Below are 17648 nucleotides of genomic sequence, written 5' to 3'. Positions count from 1 at the left end.
CTTTCTAGATGAGATGTGTTAGGATTTTATTTTATATTAGGCGCTATGTATTCACCCCAATGTAGATAGGCGCTATATGTTCGTCATAGGTTTTCATTACTGTATTTTCTATCTGTCATTTACTGCTTTCTGGATGGGATGTCTTATGATTTTATATTAGGCGCTATGTATTCGCCCCAAGGTAGATAGGCGCTATGTGTTCGTCATAGGTTTTCATTACTGTTTTTTCTATCTGTCATTTACTGCTTTCTAGATGGGATGTGTTAGGATTTTATATTAGGCGCTATGTATTCGCCCCAATGTAGATAGGCGTTATGTGTTCGCCATAGGTTTTCATTACTGTTTTTTCTATCTGTCATTTACTGCTTTCTAGATGAAATGTGTTAGGATTTTATATTAGGCGTTATGTATTCGCCCCAATGTAGATAGGCGTTATGTGTTCGCCGTAGGTTTTTTATTTCATTATTCTTTTATTTTCCTGGCATTTTGTTTATTCTTTATTTCATTTACTTTTTCTTAATTCATTTCATGATTAACTGCTAATTTTAGATTTTCTTTCCTGTACAGACTCATACCTTTAGCTGTAGTACGCATGTGTTCGTTCACCAGAACTTAGACACCCGTTAGGCATGTCACTCATAACCTAGTTATTCTTAGGTTACATTTCTTTCGGTTCCTTTGTGTGTGCTTATTTTCATCTCCGAGACATGCATGATTAGATACATGTTCCCATTTCACATGATTCTCGCCCAAAACTCTTCGAAACTAATAAATAAATGGAATAAGAGACCAAGTGTTCGCACTCGGGAGAATTGGGGGTGCTCTTCGGACCTTCTCCATTCGTCACCAGGCACGGACATTTTGTATCTCTGGTTATCCATTGCAAACAGAGCATTTGTTTTGGTTCCATAGCGTATCCATGGATGGCGACTCTGAGTTATTTCAGGTACGTCTTGGTTTCGAGCCCTGGTTCCGGATCGAGACGTATCTCTTTCATTCATTTTGTATCGCCACTCATGCTATGCTGTGAGGGGGGTGGCATCATTTCGAGAGTTCCTTGGTAGAGCTCTCCTTCATGTTGTGGAGATCTTTGAGGATTGTAGGGGGATCTCGCGTCCCTCGGCACCGGTCCTCTCAGATCGGGGTCCACAGGCTGATGACTCTGCTGGGGAATTCTTGAAACATTGTCTAACTCTGTAAATATGCCATTTTTACTAATTTTGAAGAAATTTGGGCCAAAATCAAGTTAAATGAGAACTTTTTCACTTAGAATTCAGGGGCACCAGATATGTGCGTAAATAAAACGAGGGATTCACACACTGCACAATATACATTATCATATTACTTACTTCTTTCATTATTTCTTTCATTATTTTTCATTATTGGCTCCATGGGATAGATACAGTGCGTGCCAGATGGGATGTCATTACCCTGATGGTGCTGCTGGATCTATTTTCAAGCTATGCGCCGGTGCTGCAACCGTAGACATTGGGCGTACTTTTGTCTACAGCAGCCGATGAGCAATGAAGCATACTATGTATAACATTGGGCGTACTTTTGTTATACATATTAAGTATGGTTCACACGCATAGTACCCGATAGATTGAGTCCGGAGCCCTACTTTGTTTTATATATTATGTATATATACTTATCGACTTAGTGAAACCCAACTAGGAAGTACCCGTGTTTGTATATATATATATATTGCATTCATATAGGGGCGAACATGTGTTGCTTATACATGTGAAGCCTAGAGTTAGGAGCCTTGTCCCATTTGAAGACTAGGGTAGCTCACCTTGCGTGGCTACAACGCGGTCCTAGTACACTCACTAGTCTGTCGCGAGTCGAGACTTTCTCGACTCCGTTAGATTAGATTAGGACTGGTGCCCCTGGTTAGGGTGTGTATATATGTATATATGTGTGTGTAGTGTGTTATTCTTAGATTATGCCTTATCTTTTCGAATAAGGTTTCTTTATTTATTTCGGTCATACCATTCTTTCAGACCTCGTCGATGACCCTTGCTCTTGCTTGGTCATCATCCAGATCGCAGCTTACCCTGTCATATTTATCATATGATTATTCCTGTATCTCGGATTTATATCCGTTTTGTCAGCTGTCAGATCGGGGCATACTTTCTACTGAGGTTTCCTGGTCTATTATCACCGATTGGAGTTTGTTCACTATTTCTGTCTTGGATCTGGTCGATGGTTCTTGTTCACCACCTTTTATGACCATGGTCCATTTCTTGATTCCTCGTTATCCGCTTCACTTAAAATCTGTGAGCTTAATCCCTCATTGTAATAGTTGTTAGACCGGGACTTGTCCATTAGTAAAGTTTTTGGGTCTAACTATTAGCTATATTCTTTCACCCTCCAGTTCTCTAACCGGGTCAGTAATTTTCCTTGGTCGTTACCATGGTCTACCTTCTGCTTCTTGAGTGTACAGTTTGTGTTGTTCCTTTGTACACATCTTATTTGCTGAGTCGATTTACGATTTTGTCATTTTCTTGTACATACCCTATTTGTTGAGTCAATCGTTTAGATTAGGACCCATTTTCAGTGGGTATTCCTGGTCTAATGCATCTTATTTACATTCTTTCGATATGGTGGGTGGCATTTCTTTTGCCATTGTTGTGACCATAGCCGGTCTTTTCATTCTCGGGTTGTACAAATTCATTGGTATATCTGATTCTGTCGGTTGATTAGATTAGGACCCATTTCTACTGGGATATCCTTGGTTTAGTCAATCGCATACATTCTTTCAGGTTTACCTGATTAGTGGCCTGTACCTGTCGTTCTCATGGCCATGGTACATATTACCCTCCGGTTGTGTACCCATTCTATTGTTGTGTCATATATCCGTATTGTGTATATTACCCATTAGGTTAGATCCTGGCTTGTCTGTTTGCTTTGTCTTAGATCTGGTCGATGGCTTGCTCGTTGTCTTTATGGCCATGGTCTATAATTACTGATCTCCTTGATCATACAGTTATTGGTATCCATCGTCAGATTTAGATCCGGTCTATGACCTAATTTTGTCATTTTGTGGCCATGGTCTACTTTTCTGATCTACTGATCATCTTTGATCATTGATGAAAAATTCAGGGTCATCAATTGTATCCTTTTCATATAATTGATTGCCAAGTTATCATTGTCATTTGTCTATACCAAGTTATCCCTATTCCCTCATGATCTTTGTCTTATCTGAATGTTAGGTCTGATCATGGCGAACAGTTTGTTAGACAAATAGATAGCTGAGACTGTTAAATCTTTTCCGCTAAGGTGTGAAGAAAGGAGTAAGGCTGAGCATTTCATCAGTTCATTTACCCATCTGAATAGTCGCAGTATAAATTGGAAGTTTCTTTAAGCAGTTGCTGGACTTTGGGATCCTGTTTTCCATGTCTTTCGATTTGAGTCTTTTGAACTTTGTCCTATATTTGAAGATTTGTGTGCCATGCTAGAGCTCCCTCCTGAAGGACTTTGGATCCGACCTTCGAACATAGACTCCCCTCGTGATCTTTTTTGCAAATTATTCGAAAATAAGATTGTAAATACTCTGCCATGCTTAACAGAGAAAAATGTGCAATTTCAAGTCCTCATTGAACTCTTTTCCAAAAACTTCGATCCTGCCGACTCCCGTTTTCAGGAATGTCGACGTAATGCCTTAACCTTTGTTGTCTTTGTACGCCATGTCATTCGTGGAGATTCTAGTGCTGCCCCTTTCACCTTGTTGAAGATAGTAGAACAAATTAATGAGAAGAGAAATCCTATCCCTACCATGCTAGCAGAAACTTTTTATGGCTTAGACTTTATTGCTAGTAAAAAGGTTCAGGATAATTTTTCGGATGTGCTAGGCTCTTATACGTGTGGCTTTGTGAAAAAACTCACTATCCTTCAGCCACAGAACTGCATTGAGTACACCCTCAAGAGTTTTCATTCCTGAAAAACAAAGGTTAAGCAACCTCCGCTTAATGAATGACACCATTGGTTGCAGAATGTAGGGGAAACCCAATTTCGTTGGGTAAGTCAGTCATGCCCACAAATTATCACCAGCACCTCCCCATACTCATTTGTTTACCTCATGGGTTTAGAAAAATCTTCTTTCTATGCACCTTTGTGCTTCCCTCGTCAGATTGTTGGGATCTTGTGTCCTCCCAGGGTTATTACACCACCTTGTTGTGAGGACCTTACTCCTGATCTCATTGGGTCCGTAGTAGCTGCTTGGAGAGACAAAGTCACAGAGAAGAGATTTGCTTTCGCGTCTAGGCTTCGGAGGGGAGAAATACTGGAGGACCTGCAAACCAGAGAGCTCGAATTAGAGAGCTTTGAAGATTCCTTTTCATGAAACTGTCATTTTAATTTCTTCATATTTCATTGTAAATAGTTACTTTCATCCAATTGTTAACAAAGATTAATGTTTTGATTGTAACTATAGTTTGACTATTGATCATTGGAATAGTATTCATGATTTTCTCTTATCTTTATTGGTACGTAATACTTTATCTCAATTGTTATCGTTTTAATTTAGTATGTTAATTTCCAACTCAGGATTCTAAAATCGAGCAAACATCGCTCCCTCAAGTGTCAGTCAACCTGCGTGGTCTAGACAGTCAACGACATCTAGACTCATTCGTCAATTTGAACCGCTAACCTTACCTGAGCAACCTGCACCCTCTTTATCTGAGTCGTTTGAATCCTCAGAATCTGTCTAAATGGCTGAACCCACTGATGCGCTAGCTAAAATTCAAGAGATGATGATGAATCTTACCCTAGATATGGCCTTTATGAAAGAAGAGATGGCCCAAATGAAAGCTCAGTCTAATGAAAAGGTCTCTACTTCTAGAGCACCTGAAGTTCAACCCCCTCCCGTCATACCTGCAAATCTGAACCCTGCAAACTTGAACTGTCCTTTTATTCCAGCAGTAGACGTCGACCTGGAAGAAGGGCAATCTGTTGAAGAATATTGCATTCCAGATGTTGCCCGATATAATAAGGAGAAGCAGGTAGCTGGTCAATTGGAGAAACTGACTAAAGACATGGAAAGCTTGAAGCATCAAGGCCCAAAACAGTTTGATATATCCGAGCTGATAATGTCTCCTAGGGTCACATTACCCCCTAAATTCAAAACCCTCGATTATGACAAATATGATGGGACTGGGTGTCCCCGGAATCATACGAGGTGGTTTATTGAGCTGTCACAGCAGTATGGGCTAGCTCCTGAACAAAATGGCCAGGGTCTTTCCAATGTCTCTTGCTGGGGTTGCGAAGAAATGGTTTCTATGTCGGAAACCCGAAGAGGTGAAGACCTTGCAAAGCATCTCCAACAAATTTGTAGAGCAATTTTCGATGGAGGAAGGAATAGAGGTTACCAAGAGGGACCTCAAGCAATTAAAGCAAGGTCCGCTGGAAACCTTTACATTTTTTATCTGTCGTTGGCGTCGAAAGTCTGCACAACTGAGTGAGAGGCTATCAGAAGAAGATCAGATCAAGCTGGTAATTAAGAGTTTGTCGCCGCAGTATTTCCATTTCATGTCTCCTCAGCATTACACCGACTTTGATCTGATTAAGACTGGGACGATGACTGAGGATGCAATAGCTAAGGGTCTGAGGGCCAGACTTCCATCGGACATTAGAGAAGGAAAGAGACCTGTGGTCTTACAGAAAGAAGTAGACCAGGAAAACTATGTTCGCCCAGCGGCCAGGACTGTAACGGAAGTGGCAAAGCCAGCGCCAGCACCAGTAGAGCAGAAACCTCAGAGGCACTTTGATCCACTCCCGTATCCTTTACCTATGATTCTGAAAAGGCTGATAAGGGATAAGAAAATTAGACTGCCTGAAATCAGGCCAGTACCCAACTCGTTGTCCCCATACTGGAGATTAGACCAGTATTGTGAATGCCACAGAAATTCAGATCACCTCACTGAAAGATGTTTGGCTTTAAAGCATGCGCTCCAGACTATGTTAGAGAAGGAAAAACTTGAGGTGGAAAGGCCCAATGTAACTCAAAATCTCCTTTCTAATCATCGTGTTATTCCTCCTCCTGCGACGAACGCCATTTTTGTCGAGGAGCCAGTTCTTGATCCATCCTCTCTCATTTGTGTAATCACTCATGATGAACCTTATATCATAAGGTTTGACCCTGAGGAGATCGAAGAGATGGAAAGAGAAGGGTCTTATGCCCTCTGGATGGGAAGTACCAGTCTGGTAGAGGCATCCTCCCGACCATATGTCCTTCGATGCGAAGATGTTGATGCAGAAAAAGAAACTCCTTATGTTCTAAGGATTGATGATTTTTAGGAAGAAGAAATAAATGAAGCTCCGTATGTTTTGAGAATGGATGCAGATGATTTGCTTCTATTAGAAGATCAGTGTGACGAGCTTCGTCATGTTACAAGGGGTGGTGTAGACACCCCCATTTTGCTAGGCTTTAAAAAGCAAAAGATTCGGTAGTATCATCAATTTTTATATCCGTATTCAGCATTAGATTAGGCATCCATGCATTTTAGGGTAGATTTCATTTCATTATGAGAGTTTTGAAGTTGATTCGCAATCCTGAAGGTCTCTAGGAGGTTCCTTTGGCCTCTGAAAGATGAAAGTTCAAGTTTCCAAGCAAATGAAAAAACCTGCTATTTTTAGAATTTTCAGGGTTTCCCTCATTTTTGCCTATTTTGCACTGCAGGGGTATTTTGGTCATTCCCGATGTGTCTCGTTTGACCCCCGAGTTATATTTGAGAAATCATGAGTGATTTTACAAATTTTGAAAAAGCTGCTATTTTTAGAAACTCATGGAGCTTCCACATTTTCATCATCTTATGGATATTTCAATCATTTCTCATATGTCCAAGACCATCTCGAGGGTACAGCTGATGGATTATGAGTAATTTCGTAAGTTTTGGGAAACCTGCTAAATTTAGATCTCTCAAGATTTTCTCTTAGTCTTTCACTTCGGGGGTATTTTAGACATTTCCAAACATATCATATTTGGTCCCTAAGTTGTGTCTAAGAAATCTTGAGTCCGTTCATAAATTTTCGAAAATCTGTTATTTTTAGAATTTCTCAGGGTTTTCCCTAGTCTCGCCAAATTCTAGCACATTGGGGTAATTTGGTCTTTTCCTGTGTAATTCTTTTGATCCCCGAAATATGTCTGAGAGATTATGAATGATTTCCTGAATTTTGGAAAATCTGCTAAATTTAGAATTTCTCAGGAGTTTCGCTTAATTTGGAAATTTTAAGTGTTGAGGGCATTTTGGGTATTTTCAGGGGATACCAAATGATTCTGTTTAATATTGCTCACCGAAATGACCCAATTTTAAAAGTTTCTATTTTTGAAGTTTGACCACAAAGACTTTCCATTTTTAATTTTTCCCTTTAGGGGTCAACCAATCTGAGGGTATTTTGGTCGCATTTGGATGTCTAACAGTCGAGTAGGTGCATTTTGGTCCGAAAAATTATTTTTCAAAAAAGATGGTCCGATCATGTGTGAGGGATGCACCATAAATGTCAAATGGGTTGGGTCCATAAATAGAATGTTGAATTTAGAAAGATTTTATTGATTTTTTACGGAAAAACCCGAAACCTGTGTTGAAATGGCCCATTGGGCTAAAGCCCGCAAAGATGGAGCTCATGTGGGTTCACCCATATGGGTCAACCACCATGGTGAGCGGTCCACATGGTTGACCCACATGAGTTGAGCACCCACCTTGATGATGTCACAATGGTGATATCATATTTGTTAAAAGAAAAATAAAAAGAATAAAAAATGAAAAGAAGGAAAGAAGGAAAAGATGAATGATTGCTTAAAAAGGTTTTCTTCCAAAGAAGCAATGTGGAATGAGAATAACATGTCTTGATTGACAAGAAATTAAGATTGGAATCAAATCCAATTTGGAAACAAGAAAGAAAGAAAGCAAGAGGGGAAAATTGGAAACAAGCCAAAAAGGGAGCTCTCACATTGGAAATTGCTATTTCTCTCTTGACCCTAACTTTTTTTTATATAAAAATCAAAGCAAACAATCCAGAAAAGGGGAAAAAAATCCAAATTCGTCCATTTTCTCTCTCCTCCCAAGAATTTTATTTTTCTTTTCTCCCTTGAAGTGTGATCTCTCTCTCAAGTGTTCTTCAAAAAAGGAATTCTTGAATTCCTTCTTCTTCTCTAAGGCATCATACAATCAAGAATTATTGGAGTGTTCTTTAGGTCTTCTTCATCATAAAAAATGGTGCGACAAAGCGTATACCTCGGATCTACGCACCCTAAAGACAAGGAGCGCGATCAACGTGGTGGAAATAAAAAAAAAGCAAAGAAAGAAAGGGAAGAAAGGACGCAAGATCGAGCGTCGGCGAGATTTTTCGGAATTTTCGGCTTTTGGATTCGGCGAGGATCTCCATCACAGGTAGGTGCACTATTCTCAGAATTTTCCAGGATTATTTGGTATTCTTCATATATTTTTGCATGGTTTTTAGCATTTAATTGAATTTAATTCGTTATTATATGTGTGTGCCCAAAATCATGATCTACATGAGTGTTTCAATTCCGATTCGTCCTGAAATTTAATACATTGATCTATTTAAATAGACTAAAATAACCATCAGATCGGATCGGACATTGAATCAAAGGATTTTGAAAATTTGAGTGAAAAGTGGAATTTCATTTAAAATAATGGCTGAGAAATTACAAAAGTTGAAAAAATAGCTATCTCAGGATGATTTGTTTTGTGGAATTTCAATTTTTTCTTGTGTTCATCACATCAGAACAAGGTTAAAGGACATTTTCCGGAGTCGTAATTTTCTCGAAAATTGTGTTTTAAAAATAGAAAACTCTTCAAAAACATCTTTTTGACGAAGAAAAATAAAATATATACTAAAAAGATTCCAAAATTAATGGAATTTCTTGGAAAAATAATATGATACTGATACATTCTACCATGAAGTTTTGAGAATTTTTTGATTTTTTTTTATATATTATTTAATGTTTTCTTTGAAAATTATCAGATTTTGTGAGAATTTTTACTGACATCAGATCACAATTAAAATTCTCAAAATTTTTACAGTAGTTTTATATATCATATTTCGTGCTTCTGTAAAAGTTTTAAATGATTTGGATTTTGTTTCCTAAGGGTTGTAGTGTAAATCCATAATCTGGTCTTAAAATTAAAAAATCCGAAATGGGTAGTAAATGGTTTTTAAAATTCATGAAAATCTCACAGCATGCTATGTTTACCCATATCTTAGTTTTGTAGAAATTTCAATGAATTTAGATTTCTATGTCTAGTAGTTTCTGTGTTATTTTAACAATCTGGTCATATTATTGTTAAATCAAAATTAAATAGGAACTTAATGTAAAAATCTGTAAAACTTTTCCAGTAAGCTACATACATTCCCATCTTGCTGCTGTAGAAATTTCAATCCATTTCGAATTCTTTTGCAATAAATTCACTTGTAAAATCACTCATGCAGTTTAAAATTGATAAAATCCACTCAAAATTGAAATTAATTAAAAATCATTATCAAAATTTCTAAAGAACCTTAAATTTTTGTTACATATTAATTCTTTAATCCATTGAAACAGAAATCTTAGGATCTTTAGATTTTTCTGGTAAAATGGCTAGTGCATCCATAATCGTATCCCAATTGCAACCGATCTTTGACAATTTGAATATTTAAGCTATAGCATGTTATTGGCTCCGAGATTACTGTCCACGGAAATCCTGAGATATGCCAGGCAATAAGGTGCTATAATCTAAGTATTAAATTGCACAAGGAAAGAGCGCACGATTCCCTTCCTTAGATGCCATTCGAGGCCGAAATTGGAGAACCCTAGAACCTTTGGTATTCCTTAAATGTCCAGAAACCGAAAATCCTTGAAATCTGAAATTAATTAACTTCAAGAACTTGAATAAATTTATCTCATGTCTTTCGGAACCATTGGATTATGGTTTCCGATATAAGAACCATTAGAGCCCAACTTAGGAACACTTATGTCAGGTCGTGTCCTAGGTCTTAGGGAGTCTTAGGTTTTAGGGAGTCCTAGAGTTAGGAGTCCAGCCTCATCATGGACGTTGCTATGGATAGCAACCGTGCCATAGGTCTAGTTACACTAGTCACCCAAATTTTCCCTAGGACAAGTCTAGTTACCTAGGATGTAGGTTAACCTGCATTAGTCTAAGGGACAACTTGCACTTAGATAGGATCATATAGCATCTTAGATGAAATCCTAGGATAATAAAATCTTCAACTTGAATTAAATAACTTCTCTTAAAACTGTTGAAACAGTCAATCCAGTCTAGATCGGTGTCCTAGTTGAGTTAGGCATAAGTAGCTTAGCTTAGGTGCACCGAACTACGTCGACTCTGATCTCAGTGAGGCTTGGGTACGTAGGCAGATTGGATGTCTGATGGCATACCAACCGCGAGTCGGCTCCACAACAAATTGTGGGGTTTTGTATATTAATTTTCTTGTAAATGCTTAATTAAATTACTTAGGATTTTTCCATGAAATTAGAATTTTATGAGAACTTTCACTTAGATTGAATTCAAACAAATTAAGAAATCAAGATACACATTTAGGATCTACATTGAAATTAGATCATAGGATGCATGTCACATAGTTCGCACATTAACAAAGAGTTGAATGAGCCATTTAAAATAAATTTAAAAGAGTTAACTTTTGGAATTGAAGACCGATTATCGGGCAGGAATGGTGCATGTGGTGGATAACTCCCCATACCTTCCATTCTTGTAACTAAGTAACGAGTCTAGATTTCTGGTTAATTATGGGTCCTAGATCCCACATCTAGGTGGCGACTCTGTCACTCTCTTTTGTGTGGAATTCGGATTGCCTTAGTGATCCCAAGTTCACATAAAAGATGAATTAAAATCAATAATAAAAATGCACACGCCAATCGCGTGGGTACGAGAGACCAAGAGAGAGCGTGGCGGCTCGCGCCCCACTCCTCTCGCGGGATCGGGTCCCACAGGTGGCCGTGTGTTCAAGCCCGCAGAGTTGAGAGCAGAAAACCATGCAGAAGTAGTAAGAGCAGCCGAGAAACAAGGGCAGAATTGGCCGAGTGCAGATGAGGAAGAAGATAACCTGTTGAAGCAGCTAAAGAAGACCCAAGCAAAAGTTTCCATTTGGGGTCTACTTATGTCTTCATCAAAGCACAGAAAGGTTGTACTCAAAGAGTTGAATGCCGCTCAGGTGTCAACTGAGATTACACCCGATGAGCTGGTAAGCCTAGTCGCTATGGCTAAAGCTTCCAAGGAAGTATCTTTCACATATGACTATTTACCTCTTGAGGGAAGATATCACACCCGTTCACTCAAAATCATTGTAATCTGCAACAAGAAGAGGGTACCCGAAGTACTAGTCGACAATGATTCTGCTCTGAATATTTGTCCACTAAGTACTGCCGAAACTTTGGGCTTTGGGCCCGGAGATTTCATTCCTTCAGAGCAGGGTATATTAGCATATGATGGCACCCGGCGAGATGTCATCGGAACCCTGGCAACTGAAATCCAGATAGGGGGAGAAGACTTTGACATAGAATTCTAAGTATTGGACATTAAAGCTTCTTTCCTGCTGTTATTGGGTCGACCTTGGCTGCATAAGGTCGGAGTTATCCCCTCTACCCTTCATCGGAAGTTGAAGTTTATTCATAACAACAGGGTAGTGATTGTAAAGGGTGACCCAGATTTAGAGATTAGGCAGATTTCACAGGAGCTTATAGCTGGGAAGGCAGACGATATCACTTTGACAGGTTTTCATTGGAGGTGTCGGTCATATCCATAGAGGAGGCCATGGGTGAAGAAGTTTTCTTCCTGGCTAGTACCAACTCAAATGTAGTCAGAATGATTCGTAAACAAGGTTATATTCCAGGAGCAGGGCTTGGCAAGTATCACCAAGGCCCTACTGAGTGGCCTGAATTTAGAGCTTTCAATGGCCTCTTTGGCCTAGGATATGAGCCGACCGAGCAGGAGGTCAGGGAAATGAAGAGATACATGCTGAAATGGGCCGAGTGCAGCCGCCGGGGACTAGAATTGCCTATGGGACCAATCAGTCTGATAAAAACTGCCATTTTCAAAAAAAGGGGGCAGATTTTTTGATTTGCGGGTTTGCTGAACCATGGACCGATGATGTGACAGGACAGAGGCTTCCGGGCTTCGAAATTTTCTTTGACCTAGAGTTAACAGAAGAGCCAATGAGTACGCAGATTACTGAGGTAGCACCGAAAACTGATTGGGCTGATGTTTTAGAGCCAGAATGTCTGAATGGCATGTTTCAGACTGAAGATCCAGTGGTAACAATGATTAGTAGTGAGGCCGAAGCATCAGCGGATTCCATGGTTGGCAGAGAAACTAAGACATCAGTGGTAGCAATGATTGGCAGGGATGCATTCATTCTAAACCCCGCACCAATTGGACCTCCCAGGTTTTACCTCAAGTAGTCTTTCAGTATAGTCCTGTTTCCTCAAAAGAGTCAGTGGTCTGTAAGAATACATCTACTTCCGAGTCTGATATTGAGTTTGTTTATTCTAACAATTCTTTTGATGCAGGTACCGTAGAAGTTGGACCTGGTTCCGGAGTCGGTGATGAGTCTCTTTCCAATAAAGTCGAGTCCGAGAATACTTTAGACGATGAGTTTAATTCTTCAACTGCACATATGCCAGAGTTGGCTGAGTCCGATAATGAGTTGTCTGTTGAGTCTGTGAATACATCGTTAGAGTCCAATACAATGCCTGCTGTGGGCTATTCCATTCTTGATGTAATCAATTCTATGAATGAAATGAAAGACTCTTTTACATATGTTTCTGTTTCTCCTGTGTCCATTTCAAGTACCGAATCTGCTCTTAACACTGATAACATTAATAATGATAATCAAGATTCCCCCTCTAATGAGGATGCCAACGAAACTCCCCTTGAAATCAAACATATGATTCAACAAGAGGAGAGTCGCCGAGCAAGACCACTCGAAGAGGAAATTGAAACTGTAAATATAGGTGACGAAACCTTAATTCGGGAAATACGAATTGGCAAAACTTTATCTCCCGAGGAGCCTGAGGAATTAATCACTTTACTTAAGGAGTTCAAGGAAGTTTTTGCTTGGTCTTATGATGACATGCCGGGATTGAGCAAAGACATTGTCTAGTATCGATTACCTCTAATCCCTGGCGCAAAGCCAAATAAGCAAAAAATTAGAAAAATTAAAACAGAATGGGAGTTAAAAGTTCATGACGAAGTTAAAAAGCTATTGGAAGTTAAATTCATTCAAGTTGTTGAATATCCAGAATGGCTAGCGAATATAGTGCTGGTGCCCAAAAAGGATGGAAAGTTCAAGATGTGTGTGAACTTCAGGGACCTCAACAAGGCAAGTCTGAAGGACAACTTCCCGTTTCTGAACATTGATCTTCTGGTTGACAATACAGCTGGTCACGCTCTGCTATCTTTTATGGATGGGTTTTCGAGGTACAATCAGATTAAGATGGCGCCTGAAGCTATGATCAAGACAACGTTTACTACTCAGTGGGGAACTTACTGTTACAGAGTAATGCCTTTTGGACTGAAGAATGCAGGTGCTACTTACCAGAGAGCCGCGACTACTCTTCTTCACGATATGATCCACAAAGAAGTCAAAGTCTATGTAGATGATATGATTGTCAAGGGAAAGACTCGACCGGAGTATACTATCACTTTAAGAAAATTCTTTGAAAGAATAAGAAAGTATCAATTTCGTCTGAACCCCAGCAAGTGTGTATTCGGGGTTACTTCAGGAAAGCTACTTGGATTCATGGTGAGCGAAAGGCGAATTGAAGTTTTCTTAAAGTGATTCAAGAGATGGAACCCCCGAAGATCAAAAAGCAGATCTGAGGTTTTCTCAGAAAAGTTCAGTATCTTAGACGATTTATAGCACATCTGACGATGACATGCGAGCCTATTTTCAAGCTTCTGAAGAAGAATTCATCGAAGAAATGGACCGAAGAATGCCACATGGCTTTTGAAAAGATCAAGCAGTGTTTGTTCTTACCTCTTGTTTTATCCCCTGTCATCCTGGGTCAGCCATTATTGTTGTATTTGTCCTTCACAAATACAACCATGGGTTGTATGCTTGCTCAGCAGGGTTCAGAGTCTAAGAAGGAAAAGCCTATATACTACATCAGTAAGAAGATACTAGAATATGAAGTGAAGTATACGATCTTGGAGAAGACCTGTCTAGCATTAGTTTGGGCAACTCAGAGGCTCAGACATTATTTGTTATCGAACAAGGTACTTATGCTTTCACGGATGGATTCGTTGAAGTACTTGTTTGAGAAACCTACTCTTACTGGGAGAACCGCAAGGTGGTTGTTATTGTTATCTGAATTCGACATTACTTATGTCACTCAGAAGTCTGTTAAAGGGCAGGTCATCGCAGAATAGTTAGCTGATTCCCCTGTGGAAGAGAACGAATTCCTGAAAGCTGAATTTCCTGATGAAGAGATTATGAATGTTGAAGAAGATACTCCAAATACCAGATGAACAATGTATTTTGATGGTGCAGTCAATAACCAGGGTCAGGGAGTAGGAGTAGTACTCGTATCCCCTCAGAAGGTGTATATTCCTATATATATTAAGTTGCAGTTTGAGTGCACTACCAACATGGCAGAGTATGAAGCTTGTATTACCGAACTTGAGGCAGCCTTAGCTTTGCAAATTCGAGACATCGATGTGTTTGGAGATTCCATCCTGATCATTTGCCAGATTAATGGGAAATGAAAGACTCGAGAAGATAGATTGATCCCTTTTAAAACGTTTCTGGAATATTTGGTTAAGAAGTTCAGGAGTATTACTTTTATTCACTTGTACATAACAATGCTTTGGCTACACTGGCTTCGATGTTAGACATTCCAGCAACAATGGAGGTCCAGCCGCTTACAGTGCGATTGCAATGGGAGCCAGCGCATGTGAACGTTATTGAAATAGCAGCCAAATGTCCAGATGTAAAGCCCTGGTATACAGACATCAGGAATCTCATATCTGGTGAAGGGCATCCACCTGAGGCTTCTGGGAAAGAGCGCAGAACCCTTCAGAGATTAGCTGCCCATTTTGTTATTTGTGGTGAACAGTTATATCGCAGATCTTTTGATGGGATCCAACTTTTGTGTGTTGATGAAGACAAAGCAGCTGAACTTATTGAACCAACTCACGAAGGTGTTTGTGCACCTCATATGAACGGGAAGATCCTATCTAGAAAGATCCTTAGACTTGGATTCTATTGGCCTACAATGGAAGCAGATTGCTTCGCATTTGTGAAAAAATGCCATAAGTGTCAAGTCTATGTGAATCTTATTCATGTTCCACCCTCAGAGTTGCATTCTCTCACTTTGCCGTGGTCGTTTTCAGTGTGGGGAATAGATATCATTGGGAAAGTATTTTCGAAGTCATCCAGTGGACATGAGTATATTTTGGTTGCCATCGACTACTTTACGAAGTGGATTGAAGCTGCTTCTTATACTTCTTTGACTTCTACCTCTGTTGCAAAGTTTATCCGTACAAACATTATTTGCAGATATGGAGTACTTTATGAGTTAATCTCAGATAATGGTTCACTTCAAGAAGGAAGTAGCACACTTGTGTGAAGAGTTTAAAATAAAGCATCATAAGTCGTCTCCTTATAGGCTGCAGACGAATGGAGCCGTTGAAGTAGCAAATAAGAACATCAAGGTAATCATCAGCAAGATGACATAAACTTATAAAGATTGGTCGAACAAGCTTCCCTATGCTTTGTGGCCTTACAGGACGTCGATCAGATCCTCTACAGGTGTCACTCCGTATTCTTTAGTGTACGGAATGGAAGCAGTTTTGCCTGTTGAACTCAGAATCCCATCCCTGAGAGTGATGATGGAGGCGAGCTTATCAGAATCTGAATGAGCGAAGGCCAGACATCAGGAATTGCAGATGATAGATGAGAAGAGGTTACAAGCTCTTTATCATATCCAGGGGTATCTGTAAGCCCAATGGTTCCCACCTTGGCATTCCTATCTTCTTTTGATGATTCTAATACACAAGTGATTTTATATCACTAATGTATTTGAATGTCTAAGTTGTAGATCATGATTGTGTTAAGACAAGATTACTTGGATTGAGGCCAAGAAGCACTCACTTGTCCACATTCGGAAGGCCAAAGTCGTCGGTAATCCAAGACTCTAGAAGACTTGAAGCATTGCAAGTGAAGACCATTTTAAGTCTTTTTTAGTTTGTATTGATCCAATCCTAGCTTAAGTTTAAGAGGCATAAATAAGTATCCACACACCCTAAATGCTTAAGTGGTAGTCCTTGTGGTGTTTCAACAATTTGGAACCCTCATAACAATCTCACTTGGTGAAGATTTGGAAGCCCAAAACAAATAAGAAACAAGAATTGAAAATCTGCTGGAAATAGGCTTCTCGGAACTCCGAGAAATTCCTCGGAGCTCCGAGATTTGGTCCAGTAACATTTTCCATCTTCTGTTTCAATTCCCGGAACTCCGAAAGAAATTCTGAGAATTTCTCGGAACTCCGAGATCACTATAACGGGAAAAAATATTTCCGTTGGGGAACTTTGCTAGAATTACGACTATGCCCCCAAACGGTCATATTTGAGTTTTCTATATATATGTGGGTTCTCTATATATATGTGGGTTCTATACTTCACATCTATCAATCCTAACACTCAAAAACTCTATTTGAACATCCTAAGAGTGAATCAAGCTTGTTTATGCCTCTCATCCTCTAGAAATTAGGATTTGGATCATAGGCTCAAATTTATACATCTTCTACAAACCTTGTAAACCTTTGTGAGGGATTTTTTTGTTCTTTCTTTCTTGTTCAAACAATTGTATTCGGGCGAGTGTTCGAAAAAGCGAAGCCTACTTTCCATGGTGAGTATTGCCACCAAGGTTAAAGGCAAATGGAATTGTAATTGGCACCGATCTTCGCCGAAGTTAAGACGATCAACATAGTGAAGCCATCAACGGATTTGGTTGGTGGAGTGGAGTAGGCCTCGCGTTTTGAGGACCGAACCACTTTAAATCTCGGGTGCACTTTCTCTTATCTCTTGCTTTACATTTGCATTGCACTTAGGATTTAACTTGTATGCTTAATTGCCTTTTTGATCTCCTAAATCTTCAAAATTGGGTTAGAGTTTTCAAAAGCTTAAAACTTGTTAGAAACCTAATTTTTCCTCCTCATTTGTTGCCATTAGAATAGTACTCGGGCCTACCCTTGGAATTTCAGTATCAAAGGCGGATTGAGAGGGCGTTCAATAAGAAGGTTTGTGTCCGAGATTTGAAACCAAGAGATCTTGTTTTAAAGTCTATAGGGCACCGGTATTTGACCCGAGAGGGAAGTTTCGACCAAATTGGTCTGGTCCTTATATTGTGGATGAAGTCCTGCCGGAAAAAGCCGTAAAACTCTTCGATGAAAATGGAGAAAAATTAACAGAACCTACAAACCTGGATCAGTTAAAGAAATATTATGCCTAACACATTAGAAGGCCATCTTTGGACGATCTGAGCTTTAAGCCAGTAACCCAGATTTTTAAAAATGAAAATCCTTTTTGCTAAACCCTTTGAGCCAAAAGCAAAATCAAAATCTCTTTGTCAAATTTAAACCAGGGGCATCTTTTATGACTTTCGTCATA

The 17648-nt window shown here is 39.4% G+C and overlaps 1 protein-coding gene across 1 annotated transcript; it reads left to right on the top strand.

Moving 5' to 3' along the window:
- Nucleotides 1-11139: 11139 nt before the first annotated feature.
- Nucleotides 11140-15899, top strand: LOC143869845 (uncharacterized). Its single transcript, XM_077376403.1, has 11 exons — nucleotides 11140-11499; nucleotides 11605-11752; nucleotides 11872-11972; nucleotides 12083-12377; nucleotides 12548-12826; nucleotides 13280-13359; nucleotides 13468-13536; nucleotides 14049-14393; nucleotides 14810-15179; nucleotides 15336-15590; nucleotides 15811-15899. The coding sequence occupies exons 1-11, from the start codon at nucleotides 11140-11142 to the stop codon at nucleotides 15897-15899; spliced, it is 2391 nt and encodes a 796-aa protein (XP_077232518.1).
- Nucleotides 15900-17648: the final 1749 nt, after the last annotated feature.

Source organism: Tasmannia lanceolata, unplaced genomic scaffold (assembly GCF_043159265.1).
Source record: "Tasmannia lanceolata isolate RefF3 unplaced genomic scaffold, GAP_Taslan_0.1 ptg000003l, whole genome shotgun sequence".
Taxonomy (NCBI): Eukaryota; Viridiplantae; Streptophyta; class Magnoliopsida; order Canellales; family Winteraceae; genus Tasmannia; species Tasmannia lanceolata.
This window is presented reverse-complemented; position numbering and strand designations above follow the sequence as displayed.

What these genes read in the sequence shown, in the direction of transcription:
- LOC143869845 (XM_077376403.1), top strand. Translation starts at nt 11,140, where the DNA reads ATGTCTTCATCAAAGCACAGAAAGGTTGTACTCAAAGAGTTGAATGCC. An exon ending in TTCTCCTGTGTCCATTTCAA is followed by an intron (nt 12,827 to 13,279) that starts GTACCGAATCTG and finishes TTGAATATCCAG; the next exon opens with AATGGCTAGCGAATATAGTG. An exon ending in AGAAGTCTGTTAAAGGGCAG is followed by an intron (nt 14,394 to 14,809) that starts GTCATCGCAGAA and finishes TAAGAAGTTCAG; the next exon opens with GAGTATTACTTTTATTCACT.